Source organism: Hirundo rustica, chromosome 25 (genome assembly GCF_015227805.2).
Source record: "Hirundo rustica isolate bHirRus1 chromosome 25, bHirRus1.pri.v3, whole genome shotgun sequence".
Lineage (NCBI taxonomy): Eukaryota > Metazoa > Chordata > Aves > Passeriformes > Hirundinidae > Hirundo > Hirundo rustica.
This window is the reverse complement of record NC_053474.1, coordinates 3,576,809-3,598,152: the sequence shown is the minus strand read 5'-3', so window position 1 is coordinate 3,598,152 and position 21,344 is coordinate 3,576,809. Positions and strand designations below refer to the sequence as shown.

Below are 21,344 nucleotides of genomic sequence, written 5' to 3'. Positions count from 1 at the left end.
CAAGAACAGTGGTAATTTCCAGGGGAGTGGGCTCGGTGTAATGATACTGTGCTTTCTGGAGACTGGGGACAGCAGACCTGGTATTTGCTCAACTGCTCATTTGCTCTCTGAAGTCTTTTTTCATGGCACAGCTCTCACCGTTCCTGCTGATTAAATCTGGAACCTGAAGAGATGGTTCTTGCATTAACTGTGGCAGGATGCTGTTTAGGAGAGTCCTGTGAAGATTATGGTGATTAGAAACGTGCAAAACACAGGGAGGCCAAGGACTGGGATTGTTTGAGGCTGTTTTGTGACCACAACCTTTTATCCCTTTAAGGTCAGGATTCCCGTCTTCCCTGGACGATTCAGGAAAAACACACACCGAGTTTTTAAAGCTGTTTTAGGGAAGCTTAGAAGCATTTACCCAAAGTGCTTTTTGGATACTTAAACAGCATTTCCCTCCAAGAGCGTTTGCTTTTTTGAGTTGTTGCTGGTTTTGCTTGGAAGCTTCTCGGGTTCTTGACTGCCCTGCTGGACACAGCAGGGTGGGAAAGGAGGGAGTTTTGGTAGGTACTGCTGTATTCCAGGTACCTGAGGTGTGTAATGAGCAGCAGAACTTCCCAGTGCACCCTGTGGGCTTGCTCCGTGGCAGAACGTCAGGGAGGTGTGTTCCTTAGGGAAGGAAACAAAGGTGATTAAGCAGAGTTGCTGCTGTGGCACTGAAGTACCTCGTTTGCCCAAAACAGAAATGTTCAGCAAGCTCCTTATGGACAGAAACGCCTGGGATTTGTGGAAATCCTGTAATAACTCCTACAAGAAGAGATGGATCAGGTTCGGGGTGAACTCTGGTTTGTGGATGGAAGGAATCTGACCCAAGCTCAGGATTTAGACACTGTGCAAGTCTGTTTACACATCAAAATAGGGATGTTTCCTCATGAGGACGTCTCTTAATGAAGGTAGAATTTACAAGCTCTTACATCTCAGAAAAGGACTGAGGCAAGGAGCCCATGGTAGTGCAGGGAAGGTGATACTTGGCTGCTGTTAGACTGCTTCACCAGCCTTTGGGATGTCTACAGAAATGTTTGGGGGAGTAGAGCAGCTTGTTCTCAACCTTTTCCTAGGAGCTCCATTCTGCACTCCTGTCCTGGGGCTCACTGACCCTACATCCTTAAAGGATTGTGCCATTTTCCTCATGAACACTAGAAATCAATAGTTTTTCTCCCAGGTATATTCAAGATACTACAGTCATCATCTGAGATGCAGTCCTTTGATTTCTTCACAGCCTTCAGCCTTGCTTTGTTGTGATCTGAGACTTGGATCTGAAGTGATGTTTAGCTTAAAAGTAAAATTTCTCCATGGTGAGGGTGACTTTTGAGGATGTGTGGCCTGAGTTAAAACAGTTTTAAAAACTCACCAGGATTAATTCTGGAATGCCCTAGATCCAGGTTGGGTTTAATTCTTTGACACTGTGCATCAGAGGTGCCTCTATTCCATGTAACTGCTGCAGCTATCTTCCACATGAGAAATGATCCTTAATGGAAGGAATGCTTTTTAGTTATTCCTGTTGGTCCCTGAAGTTTTAGTTATTCCTGTTGTGCCCGTTTCCAGGCTGGCAGTGCTTGGCTCTACAAAAGGGTATTTTGAGGCTTGACCCCTGAAGATGGGGATTAACTCTCCTTGCTCACATGGTGGATTTTCCTCCCCGGTTTAGTGTGATCATTAAACCATGACATTTCTAGGTGGGGTTCCCGAGGGCCAGCTGGGAGCTGCTTGCTGGGGCGTCCTGTGTGTGTGGCCGTGGTGTGATTACGTGTGGGGGTTTTAATTGACCCCGTGGATCCTGGCTGTGCCAGTTTGACCCACTGAGAGCAGTGGTAGAAGTGAAAGCTTCACTCTCTTCAATGGGAATGGCAGCCCCAAGCCTGACAGGACCTTTGGGCACAGGTGACACATCACCACAGCTGCTTGATGAGGGTGTGAGAGACGACTGTGGGTCTCTAGCTCCTTCCACTGAAATGGTTTCTCTGTTTCGGAAGAAAAAAAAAAAAAAAAGCCTGGGATCCCTCAACATCACAAGATGCAGTGGAAAAAAAAGCTTTTTTTTTCTACATTAAATATAACTGGGAGACTTGAGCAAAAACATGTCTGCAGGGGAGGGTTGAAAGGACCAGCTGGCCAGGCAGACCGATCTGGAATTGCATCCCAACCTGCTTGGCACTGCCGGAGCTTCCTGCCTTCTTGCGCGTTCAGGGCTGTGCCAATTCTGTGACGCTTCCCTGGATTATTTCAGTCTAAACATTTTGGGTTAACACAAATCTGCTGTTTTAAACAGCTCCAATTCACCTGCTTGTTTGGATCGAACGAGATCGGAACAGCTTTTAAGTGTTTGGGGGAGCGGATCTGAAGTGGCAGGAGGCTGTGGCTGGGGAGCAGCTGGGGCATCACGCTGTCCCTGGAGCAGCTGGATGCTGAGCTCCAAGTGTTCCAGGCCATCTCCCCCGGGAGCATCAGGCAACGTGCTGAAGTCGCAGCACGTGTTTTATTCCTGATTTTCCCTCAACCAGGGCTCTGTTGGAACATGAAGCACAGCTGCAGCTGTCAAGGTGGGGCTCTCCCAGCTCCAGGGTCACTTTTCCAAAGCATGGAGCAGTACTTCCAGAAGGGTTAAACACGGCCCTGCTGCGGTGTGGGGTCACTTTAGGAAGCTGCCAGCTGGGAATCTCTTGACCTTCTCATGAGGACTCTGCTGGCTTCACCCAGGGCTGTGCGACCTCGTTTGAACTTCTGCGTGTATTTAAAATGGGTTTTCCAGCCTGGCACCATGGTGAGGGTGAGGTTGGTCTCTTGGATGCAGCCTTGCTGCTGGACCAGGTCGGGTGAAGGCATCAGATTCCTGATGCTTCCCACCCTTCCCTCGGAGTCTGGTTCCTCTTTCTCTGCTGGATTTCATTCCCCTGGCACTGTGCTGTGGTTCCTTCCCCGTTTCCCAGTGCTTGACTTGGATAAGGAAGGGTTTCCCCCTTGTATTGCAAAGCAGCTTAAGGACCCTCCTGTACCTTGTAGAGCAGAGCAGGAGGAGGCACAGCCTCAGCGAGGTGGATTCTCTGCCTTCACAGGGAAAAGATGTCCTCTCTGCACCATTTTCTGGAGATTTGAGCTGGAAATGGGCTGTGAATGGAAGAGAAGGTCCATTTTGGAGGGAGTGTGAGCACTAATGTGAACAATCACTGAACAATAAGGTTATTTGAATGCAGATCTGTAAATCTCACTTCCAGCTGCTGATCCACCCTTAGTCCTCAGTGTCATAATTGCTTCACTGCAGACTGCTTTAAATCTCTATGTCCCTGTGGCAATTGGGGATGTGAAAAGGAGGAGGGCTGTGGAAGGGTAGGAGAGGCTTTCCTGTCATCTGCACAACAGGAATCCCAGAAGGAATTGCTTCCCTGGCATCAGTGTGAGTGGTGGGCTGGAATGGTCTCGGAGTGTTCAGTGACACGTCAAGTTTTATTCTACACAGAGCAAAAGGGCAGTGGAGAGTATTTGGACAGTTTTGTGTTCTGCTGTGCCTGTCTCCCCCTCTTGCCTGGCTGTTCTTGGGCATGGAACTGATTCTAAACCAACCAAACCAAGTGTTTCCGTGTTGGACAACACCTGACTCTCAGCAGGAGCCTACGAGCAGTTGAAACACGGCCCAGGGGGCAGTGAGGCAGAGAAAGAAGCAGCACCAAGTGGTTTGCTCTTGATGTGAAGGTCTTGTGAAACCTCCTGTGTTCACCTGCGTGGTTGCAGTTCTGGCAGCAAAACTCCACCCTGGGAAGGTATTTGCTTTGACAGCCGGACCTGGGCTGCAGGAGCTGCTGGAAGAGGTTCTGCCAGGAGCAGTCACACGTGGCTTCTCCCCACCCTCTCTGCTCTTAGCTGCTCCTCCTTTGGAGGCACCGTGTGTCTCCTGCAGTTTTGGTTCATCCTTTCACGTCCCGTGCTCCTCCCTGGCTGCTCGGAGGGGACTGTGGCAGGGCAATGCTTGTCATTGTTCTTCTGACTGGAAATGAAGACGTTTCCAAGGTGCTGAGGGCTCTTGATTAATCCCTGGACCCGATGGTTGAGTTTTCTTTCAATACCTTACTTCACTTAGTGCAGCACTCTGACATCTTGGGTGAGGAGGCAGCACATAGGTGACATTGCTCAGAGCAGCTCGGGGAAGAGGTGGATGTAAGGCCAGCTTGAAACTGCTGCCTTCAGCACTGTTCTCCTTGGAAAGGTGAGGGAAATGCCTCTGATGACACCTGGGCTTCAAATTGCGTCTGCAGCCAGTGCTTGGCAAGCGCTCATGCCTGCCTGGCGAAGTTTGGGAATGCTCTGTTGGGCACAGTGAATACTGCTCGTTAAAATTGCATGTACAACGCCAGGGTTAATGCTCTGGTGTCTGAAGAAAGTGCTTCTAAACGTGCAGACAATTCCTCTTGGGTTTCTGGGAGCTTGAAATGCCTTTCTGCGTGCTCCCTTCCTGTCCACCCCACCTTCCATCCACCCTGCCTCCCTCCCTGCAGAAAATCACAGATCGGTGCTGCCACGGTCTGTGTAATTTTCCACCCAATTTCTCTCCTGTTATGAAGTCAGCGTTATTTGTTTTTATTTAAAAACATCTCAGGTGCTGAATTGGTCTCGCTTTTTTCCGACAAATGTTGGCTGACATCAGCTTTTGACTGGTTCCGAGTGAGGGACTTTCTGTTACGGGGTGATTTAAACAAAACACATCCACCAAGTAAACTGTGCCTCAAACACTCTCCGGTTTCCCTCTGTTGTTCTTCTCTTCCCCGTGTTTCAGTGAGCCTCCATTCCGTTTGTGCTCAGGCTGGAACACTGGGGTCTGTCTGTCCTGTAGTGACACAGTGGTGTCCTGTCCCCAGCCTGCGGCTGTGGCTGCCTGTGTTCCTTGTTTTCTGGGATCTGGGAAGCACCGCAGGGTTTCAGGTAGAGCTGCATCAATGCTGGTTTTTTGTGGGGGTTTTTTGGTTTTTTTTTTTCCCCTCTGTCCTGAATCTGCTTTTTCACATCAGGGCCTGCGTCCTCAGTGGACGTTTGTAGGATACAGAAGATACATTATCAGCTCTTTGTCCTACGTGTGAAGCAGCTTTGCCCTAAAATTCTTTTCCCAATCTCACTCTCAGGAGATGAAACTCTTGGCTGAACTTTCCTGTTACCCATGGGGCAGTACCTGCTCTTCAGGCATGTTACACAGGCTTGTCTGAAGCTGACTAAAAGGTCTGTTGTGCTCCCAAGCTCCACAATGTCTGACTTGGACGCTCCAAAAGGAGACACCTGAGTGCAGTTTGTATCAGGGCACTCCAGCCTGCTGGGTGGGGCTGGGGGACGTCTCCCTTCTCCATAGGATTTTGTCCATGGAGCTCTGCAGTGCTCCTGTCTCTAGTGCTGAAGCTGAGGGATTCTGGCTCTGGAAATGCTGCCGTGGAGTGGGCACCAGCTGGCTTCACTTAGCTCACACGCACTGATTGATTTTTTTGCGGGCAGTGCTGGGTTCTGCTCGTTGTAAGTGCTCCTCTCTGTTCCATCAAATACCCCAAAACAGCAACATCAGGCAAGGCAGGATCAACAGCCCCCAGACTGGTGTTTTGTGCTCTGATTCTGCTTCAGAAGTGGGGGTTTTTTTGAGTTGGGGGTGGGAGGTTTTTTTGGTTTAGTTTTTTCACACGTCCCTTCCCGCCTCCGTGTCCTTCTTGTGCCGTTCCCCAGAGACTCCTGTGCAGTAGGTGGAGCACAGGCCGGTATTGTGTCGCCTTCCTGTGGAGTTGTTGCTCTTGGCCAGCTTTGTTGCCCTTATTTATAGAAGGAAAATCAAGGGAAAATCCAGCACATCCAGCTGCTGGAATGGGTCTGGTGATTTTGGGGCGCGGACGGTTGTGAACGTCAGCTCAGTGGGGCTGGAACGTTTGTGTTCAGGAAATCACTTGTGTCCAGCACTAGCTGCTTCCAAATGAAGATGAGAAAACCTAGGGGAAGCGGTTTGTGTTCATGGGCAAAGCTGTGACACTGCAAAAATAAATTAAAATATGGCTGAGGGAGCTGGAGGGACTCAGCCTGGAGACGAGGAGGCTCGAGGGGACCTTCTCGCTCTCTCCAAGTCCCTGACAGGCAGGAGCAGCCAGGTGGGGGTCAGGCTCTGCCCCCAAAGAACAAGGAGCAGAACAGGAGGGAACAGCACCAAATTGTGCCAGGGGAGGTTCAGGCTGGACATCAGGAGGAATTTATTCATTTAAAGAGTTGTCAGTCCCTGGCACAGTCTGTCCAGGGCAGTGGTGGAGTCCCCATCCCTGGAGGTCTCCATGGAATGATTGGATGTGGTGCTCTGGGCTGGTGACAAGGTAGGGATTGGTCACAGATTGGATTCAGTGATCTTGGAGGTCTTTTCCAACCTTAACAATTCTGGGATTCTGTGATCTTTGTCTCCTCAGGAACGCCCTTACCAGTTTCCCTTTGCCCTGTTCATGTTGAGAAGCCCATTGCTGTCTCTTCAAGCTGATGTGAGGGCTCAGTGGAGCCACAGACAGAGTCTTGTTCCCTTCTTTGCATGAATGTGTGCCACCATTCCCAGTGTGGGGTGGGTTGGTGGGAGATGGGAGCTGCTACCTGCAGCACAGAAATAATTCTTTATTCTTTTCCTTCTTTTCTGTGCAGCTGAAGAGGTGGATCACGCCCCAGGTGATGCCAGCATGGGGGTAGATGTTTTGGAATCGGGTGACACCACACCTCCTACAAAGAGGAAAAGCAAGTTCTCAAGCTTTGGCAAGATTTTCAAACCCTGGAAGTGGAGGAAAAAGAAAAGCAGTGACAAATTCAAGGAGACTTCAGAAGGTAAAGTAATGGGGGATGGCTGGGTGGGTGGGTGTCCCTTCCTCCATCCATCCGAGAAGGGCTTGTGACAACAAGCCTGAGTGCTGACACGTGTGAAAACCAAAATGGGACTTTGGTGATGGGCTGGCACCTGCAACCTCTCCAGAAACACCTTGCCATGGAGCTGTAGTTTCAGACAGATTAATTCCTTCCTTTCAAGGAAGCTCCCCGAGCAGCCGTGGGGAGGGAGGGTTTGCTCCATGATCAGCGGCGCAGTGTGAAATGCAGGTCTGAACATGCAGTTCCTCCTCTCTCAATCCATGCAACAGCAGTGAAATTTGAAGCCCTTTTATTTCTTCTAGATAATCTCTTAAAAACAACAACAAAAAAAGAAATCTTCTTGAACTTCAAGCTTGCCCTGTTTTCTGAGTGCCTTTTTTCAATTTAATATCAGTTTTAGAACGAAAGATTTCTATGCGAAAGCCAAGAGAGGAGCTGGTAAAAAGAGGGGTTCTGTTGGAAGAGCCTGAGCAGGGTGAGTCTGCAAATGAACTTCTGTCTGTGTCTGTGTAGCTGATCTTCCTCTGGCCAAACCTCACCCTCGGGAGACAAATTTTAAGGGCTTTCTGCTACAGTGATTCCTGTCTGCCTTACCCTTTTCTATGCTCTCTCTTGTCTGTTTTCCCACCTGGGAGGAAGGCAGGCTGCTCAGGGAGGAAGATGGCGCTGAGGAAGTGCAGTGCCAGTCTGGGGCACCTTCCTGCAGGGTGGGATGGCTCTGCTGTGGTCACTTCCCATCCTGTCCCTCTGTGTTCTGCTCCAGATGCCTGTGCTGCCTCTGCTGTCTCACTGTCACCATCTCCCAAGTGGGAGAGGTGCTGCCCCTGGGGCGGGGAGAAGGATCAGAAATGGATGAATTCTGAGCTGCTTGGGTAGGGGCAGATCTTCCAAAAGGTGCTTCATGGTATGGTGTCATGGTCACCACTAGGCTTATTAAAGTTTGCACTGCTGTCTAAGAAGTCTTATCCGCTTTTCTTTCATCTTTGATGTCTCCAAGTTGGGATCATGCTGCCAGAATAAGTTGTCAGGTCACCATCCAGTCACCTGGCTGGGATTTGTGTGATGTGGGTCCAAGGGAGGGGGCAGAAAGGTGTGGGGAGATTGCAGCCCCCCATCTCCTGCAGGTGGGAGTTTGGCCTTTGGCTTAGAGCAATGTGTAACTGCCCCTCAGGACAGGCTACAGAGGCAGCTTGGCCTGGTGCAAGTTTCTTCCTAAAAAAGCGGAAAACTGGAGGTGAAAAAGCGGTTTTCAGACCAAACCACCGAAAGCAAAACAAAGAGAAAATCTTAACACAGCTGTGCTTCAGTGATGCCATTGACACCTACCCGAGGGTGTCCATCACAGGGAGGTCACAGGGTGAAACTGCAAGAGAGATCAAAGACTTTGGGTACCAAACTTCCAGCTGGAGAGGGCAGAGGAGGCAGAGATCTTCCATGCTGTACAGGTGTAACAGAAGCCTGGGTGAGGTGGAATTATTTTCCTCTTTGAGACATCTGCTCTGGTTTTAGAAACAGAAGATGGATCCAGACCAAGTGCAAACCCCCAGCATGAGGGAGCGGTCAGTGCTGGCAGGAGGGGTAGATTAGAGGCGCATTATCTAAATCCCTCCGGGAGTTTAAGACACTTGGGCAGTCATAAGATGTGAGAGTGGGTTTATTTTATTTGTTTGCAGTTTTAAAACCTGCTTGTATGAGGGCAGTTCATTTTCTAGGTGAGTTCTTAGGGGGGAAAGATGCTGGAAACCCTTTGAGATGAGGAAGAGAGGAGTGGAGGTAAAAGAGGTGTAAGTGGAGGAGAGCCAGGAGAGGCAGCCCTGCTGTTCTCGGGTGGGAGGTCAGCAGGCTGTGGGCTCCTGGATGCGGGTACTGGGCTCAGAGCAGGGAAAGAACATGGCATTGGATTCTCTTGGCCTTGAAGAAGGACACTGGAGCTGAAGTTAAGGTGGTGTGAGAGGCCACCAGGAGCTGCAGGTTCCTGCCAGAGAAGGGCAGGCAAGGCTGAGTGGTGAGGAGAGCTGTGTCGTAGTTCCTGTCTCCCTTGCTGAAAACTTTGGATAACCAGAGGCAGTTGTTGCCATAAAAATGTCTGGCTCATCCCTTGAGTTTCAGGCCTAGCTAGGGAGGAAACTCCCTCTTGTTGATGTGCCTGCTGCATTTCAGAGAAAGGCAGTGAGTGAGCGAGGCAGCACCGTCTGCCAGCTTCTCACAGCAACCAAGGCTGTTTCTTGTGGAAAAGAAATCCTGGGAAGCTTCTGAATAACACCAGGTTAGGGAAGGGGAGGTAATATTTCGGAGGGAGAGGAAAGGGGAAGAGGGCAGTAATATAAATGATCAAAAATCAGAGCACCAGGGTGTGCTGGGTCTAGCACCTGGAGGGCCTGGATGCCACACTCCAATTCTGTCTTAGATGGCAGACTGAATATAGGTGATGTATTTATTCAAGTTTCCTTGAGTTGAAAATCAGTCAAAATGGGCAATTTCCCCTTAGAGGTGGATGCTGAGTCTTTTTTTGAGAGTAATACTGTCAAAAATTTATCCTGTTGGGGCAATTACGGAGAATGGTGGAGTACTGGGGATTAGGAATTGCAGGACCTTCAAAAGCGTGGGCTGGGTTGGATGGGTTTTTCTCCAAAAAGAGGTCTTGCTTCTAACACTGGGAACCTCCATGCTAGAATTTGTAAAAGCAGAAATAGTCAGAGTGACCTACATCAAATTCTAGAGCTGTGTCATTGCATCTGAGTAAAACCAAGGTAAAGTGAGGAAATCTGCCTTGCTGATGTTTTGGGTTGAACAGGAGTTTTTGTGCCAAATTCAGGGGAGGAACAGGGAAAACAGAGATGCTCCCACTAATCTGAAGGCTTTATGGAAATCTATTATTGCACGTGCAGTAGGTGACTGGGCTCACGTTGGAATCTGCATTGCAGCAGGGAATTGGTGGCTGCTCCGTGGTGGAGGGTGGATACAAAAGCTGCTGGAGATTGATGACTTCAGTTACAGCTTCCTTGTGCTGCAGCACAGCCCTGGGCATCTAATCTGTAACACAGGAGCAAGGGCAGGACAGGCAGAAGAAAAACCCATGCTGGCATAGAGTGCTGTGTGATTTACTCCTTGACAATGAAATCAAGGGCTCTGAGCTCCAGCTGCTTGGGTTGCTGTGCTGCCCTGTGCAGAAGGTGACTGAAGACCAGCTGTTTCACAAGCCAGAAAGAAGCTGGTGTGGCTCCATGGTGGTTGAGTCAGCTCAGCCACCTCTCCTCTCCCCTGCCTTCTGAGCGTTTTCTCTTTGCTTCTGTCTCCTCCCGTGCCCTTGCAGATGGTGAGGAGCCGGAGAAGCTGAACCCACCTGCACTGAAGAATGGCCACACGGTCCCCATCGGGGGCCCCGGGCTCTCTAACCTGCCCAGCCAGGAGGAAGAGGCCACAAAGCCACCCAGCCTTAGGAAGCCTGCTCCAGTGGAGGAACCGAAGAAGAGGCAGGGTAAGAAACCAGATGTGTGCAAAATCAGGGCTTCACGTTGTCCTGCAACCCGTTTTGAATTCCCATCTGATCCTTCCCACCTGCAGTAGGCCGTTGTCATGGGTTAGTACAATTTTGTTTTTCAGTCATAGAGGAATGTGGAGTGATTTTCTGGGTCAGGACCTGGGAATTGCTTTAGAAAAGACAGGGGCCTATCAGAGGATCAGTTGGAATATTGGCATCTGTTTTGACCACTAAAAGTTATCAGCTATGACTTTGAGAAGTACCCTATAAAACCCCTTGATTTCCTGCAGGTCAGCCTTTTTCCTTTTTCCCTTTAGCCAGAAAAAAACAAGTAACATCGAGTTAGACCTGCTGCTGCCCCCGCTTTTGGGGGGAGCTAGCCTAAAGCCTAGTCAGATTCTATCAGCTCCTGGGTGGGGGAAAGAAAGTTGGGAAAAAAAAAAACTGGAAACAAAATGAAACTTCAAAACCAGTGCCTTAAACTGAGCTGCCTCCCTTTGCAGGCTCCTCCAGCAGCCACCCTGGACCCGAACTGGAACCACCTCAGGAGCCACATGTTTCCAGACAACCTCTGCTTCCTCCAAAAAGACCTCCCTCCACTTCCCAGGAGGCAAACGAAGTGCAGGCAAAGGAACCAGCACCTGCCAGCAGCACTGCAAGAACTGCCCCCTTCAGCACTGCCCCCACAGCAGCAAAGACAGTCAATTCCACAGCTGCCCCTTCCCCAGCTCCCAGGACTCTGCTCCCTGCTCCTGCCAGTGCCAACACTACTGCTCCCACTAGTACAACCAGCACAGCTCTTGCCAAGCAGCCTCCTGTCCCTCCTCCCAAACCCGTCAACAGAAATAGCAACTCACTAATAGGTAAGTGACCCCATAAGCTGGTTTTTGTACCCTGAGATGTTCTGCAGCCACTGCTCCAAGATTCTCTTCCCTTCGTAAGGGAAGATTTTTAGTTGCATCAGAATGTCTGACCATCTTTCCTTTCAGTTTGGACTCAAATCTGTCAGTGTTTAGCCAGGACACACGTTCTGGGAACAGTGTAATTACTGGAGTCTTCTGCCATGAGCAGAAACATCCAGTCTGCTCCCAACAGCTACCTGCAGGGAGGGATCCCTGCCTGCCTGTTCTCTGTCAGCTCTAAGACAGTGTCTGAGAACGTTGATGCTTCACTGGGGGCTGGGATTCAGCTGGGACTGGGGAATGGTGGATGAGGTTTTGCTCTGTGAGAGTGTGCTTAGTGACAATTCCTTCTTTCAGCTGCTCTTGGAAAAAAAAACAACAACAAACAAACAAGAAAACAACAACAACAAACCCAAAAAATCCACATCACACCAAACAATGTCTGTCGTGGCTGTCACTGCCAGGCCATGTGGTTTCCACTTAGAGCTGGCAGGGATAATTCAGATTTCCCTGGTTATACTCAGGCACCTTGTCTGAGGTCTGTGGCTGGGCTATTGACATATGAGTCTTGTCCCTATGTCTTGTCCTGTGGATACATCAGCTCAACTGTAATTTGAACTGAATCTTCCCATTTAGCGAATTAAGTGTTTTTATCTCTGTAACTTTTCTAAGCAGAAGATTTGGCGAGAGTTTCTTACAGCTCATTTAGTCTCTGTTCTCTGTGGGGGTTCTGAGGATCTTAAAGATGCAACATTGAGAGTTGGGATGACTTCCATGCAGCAGTGGCCTGCTGGCATTTCTGTTGTTTCACAGACACCTCCTAAACTTCGGACAGGGTTAGCAGAGGTTAGCACAGAACAGGAGGGAGGCTCCTGGGAAGATCAATCTGACAGGTCTGCCCTGTTATCACAGAAACTGGAGGTGTTAGCCAGGCGTGGTTTGAGAGGCAAGTTGCCATCTGAATAGCCTGGGCCACTGCTTTCAGCGTGGACAGATGGCTCTGCTCTCCTTGGGGCTCACCTTGCTCTGGCAAGTTTTGCAAATGACCTTGGTATGGTATTAACAACCCCCGTGTGCCAGACCAGCTTGATTAGCCTGACCGTGCTTGAGCACTCCATGAAATACCTTCTTGTTTTCTTTAAGCTGCTTGCACACACTGCAAGGTGGCTTTTGAAATGCCCCAGTGCTGATTGCAGGAGGTACTTGTGGGACAAAAAACGTGGCTGGAAACAGCAGTGTGTCCAACGTGTCTGGAGCCATCCTGCCTCTTCTCAACAGCGCGGGCTGGGCTGGGAGCACCTGCGGGGTGTGCAGGGGAGGAGGGAACAAGCAGTTTGCTTCTGTCTCCTGGGTATGAACACAGATGTAGAGGAAGCTCCACAGCCCTCTGGTCTGGTGGGATGGAGCTGGAGCTGCGGTGTTGCCTGTGAGCCTTGTGTTGTCAGTGTTGCTGAACGGCAGGAGTGGAATTGGCTTTGTGAGCTCTCCGCGGGTCTTTGGTGCCTGCTCTGACTGCAGGGGTGTTCTTCTGTGCCACTGTTAGAGCCTGAGGCAGGGCAGGGTGTTACTGTGCAGGTCACCCCTTTGTCTGCCCCCAAGATGCTCACCCCCTGAGCAGTTCTGGTGTCTCAAGCAGCAGCTTTCTTCTGCCAGCTCCTCGCTCCCTCTCAAGTTTTGCTCTTCCCCTGGTGCTGCCCGGCTTGGAGCACTGCTCAGGAGACACTGGAGTCCCTTGGGCGGGAGCTGAGGGCACTCCATGTTTTACACAATCTGGCCCTTAATCTACAAGGGGAAAGTCCAAAAATGCTAAACATCTCAAAAATGTGCCCACCTCTCTCCAGTTACGTGGCCTTATCTCCGGAAGCTCTCCCACTTGCAGCACCCTCTCGTGGCGTCTGTGCTACGGATTCCTCCGGCTCTATTCTGGGGACATCCATGTGTCACCGTCACCCACCCCAGGGAAATGTGCAGCAGGTCTCAGCTGCTTTAGGCAAAGCCTCTACAAGCCCCAGAAGCCCTGGATACGTGGATGTTAAAAGCTACAAACTCCTAAAGCAAGAGCAGTCTTTACTGGTGCAATTTCTCTAGAACAGAGGGGGTTTGAGGATCCTGTGATTCCACACTGCAGGCATTTTTCATGTCTCTATTTCTTCCTCTCTTCTCCATCAAACAGAAAATATTTAGACTAAAGGCTTTAGGTATTTTAGGAAGTTTTTGTAGTTAACTTTGTAGTGGCAGATGAGTTTATATGGGGCTTAAGGGACAGAGTTCAGAGGGAGTAAAGCAGATCCTCATCCTGAGGAGTTGCTGGTGGTGGGGTGTTCTTGGGCTGGATCTGATGGATGAATGCGAGTGGTGGGAGCACACTGTTGCCTGCAGCTGTGCTGATTTTTGCCTCTGAGCAAAAAATAAGACTTTTAAGACTTTTTGAGTCTTCCCAAGAAGTTCTTAAATGTGCAGGGGAGTTGTTAATACAACTGGAGTCTGAGGTGTCCTGGATGTCTGGGATTCCTTTTATTGCTGTAAATACAGCTATAAAGTGCCCACAGGACTGCATTCCTGGGCAGGCTCCTGTGCTGTCTTTCAAGGGCTGGTGCCCTCCTTCTCTCTCTGTGAAGCAGCAGGATGCACAAACCTGTCTCAGCCTGCTTGTTCATGGCTGCTTTCCCAAGTCTCACCTTTGGTGCCAAAAAGACGAACTAGAGCCTTGCAACCTGGCTATTTCTGGTATGACATTCCAGTAGAAAGTAGCAGAGTGTGCTTAGTCCGAGGCTCTGTGTGCACTGCCGTGCTTTTTCCACGCTGCTGAAGGTTATCTGGAAAATACCCTGTTAAACGTTGTGGCTTTCGTGTTTTTTTTTATTTTCAGCTGAACTTTCCCAAGTAATGACCAGCGGTACTGCCTTGTCCAAGCCTTCCCCTCCTCTCCCCCCGAAGAGAGGCCTCCCACCTAACAACACGTCAGAGCCTGTCACCTCCAAGCCCCCAAATGACAGGACAGCGCCAGCGAGTCGCCCCGCACCGGTTCCACTGCATGTCACCTCAGCTTATCCACCACCTTCACCCTCACCACCTCTGCCCACCCACGTACCCCCTGAACCTCCTCGTGTGGCCCTGCCCTCCTCCACCCCCATCCTAGACCCACCGTGCTCCCTGGACCTTCCCAAGGAGACTCCTCCTCCTCCTGAAGACTTCAGGTCCGTGGAAGCGTCGAAGAGGACAGCAGAGCAAGGGTTTGGCGAAGCCCACGTGCTGCCGCGCCTGCCCCAAATCCCGCTGCACATTCGTATACAGCAGGCTCTGGCCAGCCCTCTGCCTGTCACACCGCCTCCGGAGGGGTCCCACAGGGCTCACTCGCTGCTCTTTGAGAACGATGGGTTCGGAGAAGACAACGGCACCCTGGGCAGGACGAGATCCCTGCCTGTCACCATTGAGATGCTCAAAGTGTGAGTACCTGCTCGTACGTGTGCTGGCTCTCCCAGCTCCTGCAGCGCTGTGATGGTGGGGACGGCTCTGAGCGGGGCTCAGGCCTCTGCTGAAACCATTTTCCCTGTTGGCCAAAACTGTGTTTCGGCCTCTTAAGAGCCCCAGAGTATCTTCCCCATGAAGTTATCCCTGGTTTTGGGATTTTATTGCCCACAAAGGGAAATGGGTTCCAGGCTACGAACACAGGCCGATGCCAGGAATCCGGGCCTGGACTGTCTGTAACTGCACCAAGACCAAACTAGTCCTGGATTCCATCCCTCTGTGGCCTTCCTTAGCCTTTCATTTTCCTAAACATAAGTGGGAAAAGGACTGTCTTGTGTTATAGGAGAGCTGAATCTCCAGGTCACGAAGCAGTGGGGTCAGAGTAGTGGGGACCCCACAGAGTAGTGGGGTTTGTTTGGCTCTGCAGAGCCTGCCTTTGTCATTTCTTCGGCCAGAGCTCCCTGTGCTCTGATGAGAGGGGACAGTGCAGGATCCTGCAGTGGCTCTTGCACCTCTGGTTTCTGGGCTTCCCTGAGGAGAGCCAAGGATGTATTGATTCTAGGGATTCTACACTCTGCAGCCCGTGTACTGTGTGTTCAAAGGTGTAACAGCATGCTTCTCGTTAGTCCAGACGATGAGGAAGAGGAAGAAGATGACCAGGAAGAGGAACAGAATCCAGGTCCTCGTGTTTATATTGGAGATACACCATCTGTCACAGTCATCCCCAAACTGGTACCCCAGATCCTCCCCGAGGAGCAGGAAGGAGACGAAGGGATGAGCGACTCTGACTCGGAGGGGCCCGTCCTGTATAAAGATGAGGAGGATGAGGAGGAAGATGAAAGCCATAACAGTAAGGCTTTGACATTGCAGGTGCTGAATTTTGCATTGCTCTGCTGAACTCGTGCCTGGCTGCGCTGAGATCTGGATCAAAGTGCTGCTTCCCACAGCACTTCAAAGCAGCTGGTTCTTGGTTGTGTGATGTAGCGCCTGTCCTCTGCCTTGCTTTTCCCAAGGCTCTGCAGCCAGACCTGTGCACTCACCTGCTGGGTGCACCCCTTCAGCTGGAGATGGCTCCTGTGACAGCCTGCGCTGTCCCAGCCCCTCAGGCAGGACAGCATTAGGTGAGCATGTGCTGTCACACAAGAGTGCTGGCTGCTGCTGCTGTGCAGTGAGTGCAGAGCTTGGGAAGAGCAAGGAGAGAGGACAGCTGTCCCTCAGGGAGAGCGCACCTCCCAGGGGCACAGGGCTGGCATTGCTGTGGCAGGCTTGGCAGCCTTGAGCTGCATCCTGTTGCTCTCCTTTCCCCACAGGCACGCTGGCCAACAAGGTGAAGAGGAAAGACACGCTCGCTATAAAGCTGGGGAACACCACCACACCACAGGAGGAGAAGGTCGTCTTCCCTCGGAAGAGCAAGGAGGAGTGGAATGAAATCCGTCACCAGATTGGGACAACGCTGATCAGGTACAGATGATGATGATGATCAGTGTGAGCTGCTGGCACAGTGTGTGCGGAGTGGGATTCACAAAGTTGGTGCCTTGTCCAAACAGCTTGTGCAGGAGTAGGGTGGGTGGTTGGGCACGGCAGCTGGAGCAGGGATGGGACACTGAGTTGAGTGTTGCTCCATTAAAAAGTTGGGAGTTCCTCCTGGAGTTGAGCAATATCCCCCTGACAAGCCCCTGTTTCCAGTGGTTAAATGGACTGAGAGGGGAAAATCTCAAGGATTGCAGACATGTAAAACACAGATATTATAAAAAGGTGTGGATGTATGCAGGGTGGGTGCTGGTGGTGGATGAAGCTGGGACAGGTGACAGTCCAGGCACTGCTGTCTGAACTCCTTGCAAAGCTGCTTCTGAGCTGGAGAGCCCATAGCCCTTCCCAAAGCTGTGCCAGTGGCTGAGCAGCTGTTTGAGCAGAGCACAGTGTGAAACAGGGCAGCAGTGATCCTCAGTGGTGAGTGAGGAGTGTGGAGGAGGCTGTCTAGTCCACTGAAACCAGGCAGTTTTATCCTTCATCTGCCACTGATGAGTGACCAGATACAACATCCTGCACTTGTCACACTTCTCTTCAGGCGACTGAGTCAGAGACCAACTGCAGAAGAACTGGAACAGAGGAACATTCTTCAGCGTGAGTAGCACTTCTCTGGTGGTCCTGAGAAATACCTTTAATGTCTTAATTTATCAGGTGGGGATGGTTTTAAATTGAAAGAGATTTAAATTAGATGTTGGGAACAAATTCTTCCCTGTGAGGGTGGTGAGGCCCTGGCACAGGGTGCCCAGAGAAGCTGTGGCTGCCCCTAGATCCTGGAAGTGTCCAAGGCCAGGCTGCACAGGGCTTGGAGCAATCTGGGATAGTGGAAGGTGTCCCTGTCCATGGCAGGGGGTGGAACTGGGTGATCACTGAGGTCTCTTGCAACCAAACCCGTTCTGGGATCATGTGATTATGGATAAAATAGCTGTCCCATGCCTGCCACCTCAGAGAAGAGTGTGTGGGCTGGTTCAGATTCTGCTGTTACACAGCAAGGACTGTTAAAGGTATTTTTGTTTGGGCTGGACTTTTATTTGTGTTCCAGACATTGCAGCATTGCCTTGCATGATCTCTAAAGCAGCAGTGCATCATGAAGCCAGGACTGTTTTTCTTGGCCATATCTTGTTCTGCAAAAGTTTTTAAATAAACATCTCGAGGAAATGGGAATGTCAGTTCAGGAAGTTTCCATTTAAAATATTTACCTGTGCTGTTATTTTCTTTTAAACTATAATAGCTTTGTGAAAGAGCGAGCTGCGCAGTGGCTTGGATGTATTTTGGCAATTTGGCCATTAATCTTTGACATGAACGACTCATGGGTGCTGCATAAGGGGCATATTTGCCCCTGCCAGTTCAGGAGGTGGCACAGGGTACTGAGCTGTACTGCGCTCTCTGCCTGTCCTAAGCCTTTAGATCTTGTAGATAATCTGCTCCAGCTCAATACTCTCCTTTCTTCAAGCACTTTTCAAAGCCTGATGCTTACATGAAAAATGTTGGGTTTCTTTTATTTTTTCCCTTGGCAGCAAAAAATGAAGCTGACCGTCAAGCTGAGAAGCGCGAGATCAAGCGCCGGCTCACCAGAAAGGTACTGCTGGCTCCCGCGGGGACGGCCACCTGGCAGGGCCGCGGGGCACGGCGGCAGCGAGCACGCTGCGGGCACCGTGCTGCGGGCAAAGTCACAGGGCTCTTGTGTCAGCGTCCCCAGTGCCCTGGGCTGCGGTGGCTTTGGACCGCAGGCTGTCACCCACGGTGAGCCGTTGGCACCGGCGCCGCGTTTGCCAGCGTCGGATCTGAGCTGGCAGCGAGCGTAACGAGCGAGATGAGAACTAAATTTGGCACCTGACACTTGAAAGTTTTGCTGGCCTGGCTGCTTTAACACAGTGCTTCAGCAGCCACGACTTCACACCAGGCGCCCTAAAATCCATTTCTGAAGTTACAGCAGTGTGGGAGCTGAGCAGAGTAACAGCTGCTTTTAGCTGTTACATCCAACTTACTTGTGATTGTTACTCATGGCTGGGAAAAGCTTCCCCAAGGCCTGTGGGTGTGAAGTGTGAGTGCTGCCATTGCTGAAGCTGTGTTTAGGGGTGTCATGCAGGGCTCACCCTTGTAGCAGCTGTTCCCACACCCCTCAGTGTCCTTCTCTGTGACAGTGTGGCCCAGGTTCTGCCCTAGCCTGGCTTTGTGATCCCAGTGGGAGAATCCAGTCTGTAAGAGGTTTACCTATTCCCTGTGAGCAGGATCTGGTAGTGTCTGTGGTTAAGGCACAGTGAGGAAACTGGTTTTAGTTTTGCTTGGGGTTCTTAGTCCTGGATCTGCTTTGTGGACAAGGCTCAGACTAACCTCCTTTGTTTTTGCTGGTGTTCAGCTTAGCCAAAGGCCTACAGTGGCAGAGCTGCAGGCCAGGAAGATCCTGAGGTTTAATGAATATGTGGAAGTAACAGATGCTCAAGACTATGACCGGCGAGCAGATAAGCCATGGACAAAGCTGACGCCAGCTGACAAGGTAACTGAGAGTGTCCTGGGTGGGGAGGCTGGGAAGGGGAGCCAGAGCAGCGTGTTCCACGCAAAAGGAGCCAAGGAGATCTGCTCTCTTCCTCTGGCTTCACCTCTTTGTCTTTCCCTCTGCCACCCCACCTGTGTCCCTTCACTTGCATGTGCTGTCCCAGCTCTGCTTCCTGCTGCCTCATGGCAAGGTGGAGCTCAGGTGGGCACAGTCTGAAGGCCAATGTGGTTCTGCCTCAGCTTCTGAGTGATGTAAGAAACATAAAATAATGGAATTGTTAAGGTTGGAAAAGCCCTTGAAGATCATGGACTACAACTGTTTACCCAGCACCACCATGTTCACCACTAAACCACGTCCCCAGGTGCCCACCTGGCACATTTTTGAACACTACCAGGGATGGTGATTCGACCGCAGCCCTTTCCATGAAGAAATTTTTCCTTGTATCTCATCTAAACTTCCTCTGGCTCAACCTGAGGCTGTTTCACCTTGTTCTGTCACTTGTTACCTGGGAGAAGTGACCAACCCCCTGCTGTCTTGACCCTCCTGTCAGGGAGCTGTAGAGAGTGAGAAGGGCCCCCCTGAGTCGTCTTTTCTCCAGGTTCTTCCCCTCCACCTCGCTCAGCTGTTTCTGGTGCTCCAGACCTTTCCCCAGCCCCATTCTCTTTTCCGGACACAGCAGGGATGACTGGGTATTGGTCATAGCAATGCAGTTGCCTGCAGGCTCAAGAAGCTGGCATCTGTCCTTGTCCTCCCCGGCCACCTCTGGGAACCGCCCAGCCCTCATCGTGGAGGGGCAGATTAAATTCAGCTTGGTGTTAATGGACTGTGAAAGCTGGGGTGGGTGCTGCAATCTGAGCCCTTTCCTTTCAAAAAAAAACAACAACTCCCTCTCTGTGCAGGCAGCCATCAGGAAGGAGCTGAATGAGTTTAAGAGCTGTGAAATGGAAGTGCATGAGGAGAGCAAGCAGTTCACCAGGTGAGAATGCGTTAAGAGTTTCGGTCTTGCAGGACAGAGAGCTGTGCTGCAAGGGCGATGTTTACTGGCAAATCACCAAAACCTTAGAAAAATTATTTGTGCGGCAGTTGGAGGTTGAACGTCCCTTTCTGTCTCGGTCCTGGGGGGTGACTGGAGCAGTAGCAGACACGAACTGGGTCGGTTTTCCTTAAACTGGGGCTTTCATCCTGGAGACTGAGTGACCAGTGTCTAGTTTGAGGTGTATCTGAAACTAGTGTGAAGCTGCAGCTGGAGTGAGCTTTTCTGGGGCTAGAGATGTGCAGCCACAGCCACAAAACACCTTGCTAATGAGTTACTTGAATGTAATCTGTGTAGTCACCTCTGGATCATGCCCCAAATGATTCCTTCCCTTCCAACTCTGCCTGGCAAAGTTGAGTGCAGAGCACAGGAAGTGAAATTGTTTGATGTTAACAGCTTCCCTGAGGGCTGAGAGTTCTGAGATAATTCAATTTACTCTCTTCGGCCATCTGTAGTGCTCAAGTAACCATTTAACCTGAGTTCCAAGGATAACACTCAGATTTTTCTCTATGCTTTCAGGTACCATCGACCGTAATATTCCAAGGAGGGATCAAGAAACCCAGGAGGGCTGGAAGTTCTCTGTATCCCTCTCCTAAGCAATACAGTGAGGGTGGAACCTCGGGTCTTCCAAGATTTGCCTTCCAAACATATCCAGAAAAGGGCTTTCGGCCAGGGAAGGGGAAATCCTGTCTGAATGTAGCATTTCACTGGAACAAACACATCTCTCATGCCATCAGGCTGGAACTGACACTATACCTCGCGTGGCTCAGCAATATGACTCTGCCCAGAGACCGTGCCCAGGGGAACAACCCCTTCCTTCCCAAGGTGTACAGACTTGTCTTGGGGTGCAATTCCTCATTTCCTTTCCATGAGGAAGGGAGGGGAAGAAAAAAAAAAAGGCAGCTCTAATGTTGGGAAGCTGAGGAGATCCTGCGCTCTGAAGCGTGTGTGTGTGTGTATATTAGCTGTGTACAGAGAACCCTGGCAGACAACTGACATGGCACTCGTTATTTTTGGGGGGTTTTACTTGTTTCTGTCATGTCCTTAATGCCCTGAATCACTACTGACCAATGGTTTGTTGTCCTGGAAGGGAATTGTATAGGTATTAACATATGCTGCATCTTTTTTGTAAAAAAAAGAAGAAAAGGAAAAAAAAAACCAAACAAACACAACAGTTGTATAGAACATTTGCTCTGCACTCTCTCACACTTGCTGTGATCTTAATAACGGATCTTGAGATATCAAGGCTTGGTTAACAAATTACAGAACCAGGAAAAATGACTGTTGCCTTTTTAAAAAACTTTTTAATTTGGGAAGCTGTGAGAGTAGTCAGTCCTTTTTACTGTGGCTTTCTCTCAGATGTTTTTTACTCTCCCAAATCAGGGTTGAAGCTTGCCTTTTTCTCATTTTTGCAGCTAACCTACTGGAAACATCATAATTTCACTGTGTGGGTCGAAAGGAGGGGAAGAATAGGTTTAAAAAGTGACCTTAAAAAGATGGCATTTCTCTTCTAAGAGAAAAATTCTTCCTCAATGCGGGTTAAAA

The 21,344-nt window shown here is 50.3% G+C and overlaps 1 protein-coding gene across 13 annotated transcripts in view; it reads left to right on the top strand.

The window, feature by feature from the left end:
• Positions 1–20,926, top strand: part of PHACTR4 (phosphatase and actin regulator 4) — a 64,703-nt gene extending 43,777 nt beyond the window's left edge. For 11 of the 13 annotated variants that reach the window (XM_040086203.2, XM_040086207.2, XM_058423568.1 and 8 more), the window contains 12 exons: positions 6,676–6,852; positions 7,286–7,366; positions 10,205–10,369; positions 10,876–11,235; positions 14,144–14,720; positions 15,369–15,592; positions 16,053–16,203; positions 16,811–16,866; positions 17,787–17,848; positions 18,629–18,766; positions 19,666–19,742; positions 20,319–20,926. In XM_040086203.2, the coding sequence (XP_039942137.1) occupies positions 6,676–6,852; positions 7,286–7,366; positions 10,205–10,369; positions 10,876–11,235; positions 14,144–14,720; positions 15,369–15,592; positions 16,053–16,203; positions 16,811–16,866; positions 17,787–17,848; positions 18,629–18,766; positions 19,666–19,742; positions 20,319–20,334 (2,084 nt within the window). In that variant the 3' untranslated portion in view covers positions 20,335–20,926. The remainder of the gene's footprint in view (positions 1–6,675; positions 6,853–7,285; positions 7,367–10,204; positions 10,370–10,875; positions 11,236–14,143; positions 14,721–15,368; positions 15,593–16,052; positions 16,204–16,810; positions 16,867–17,786; positions 17,849–18,628; positions 18,767–19,665; positions 19,743–20,318) is intronic. The other 2 variants (XM_040086214.2, XM_040086213.2) reach the window with 1 other exon arrangement.
• Positions 20,927–21,344: the final 418 nt, after the last annotated feature.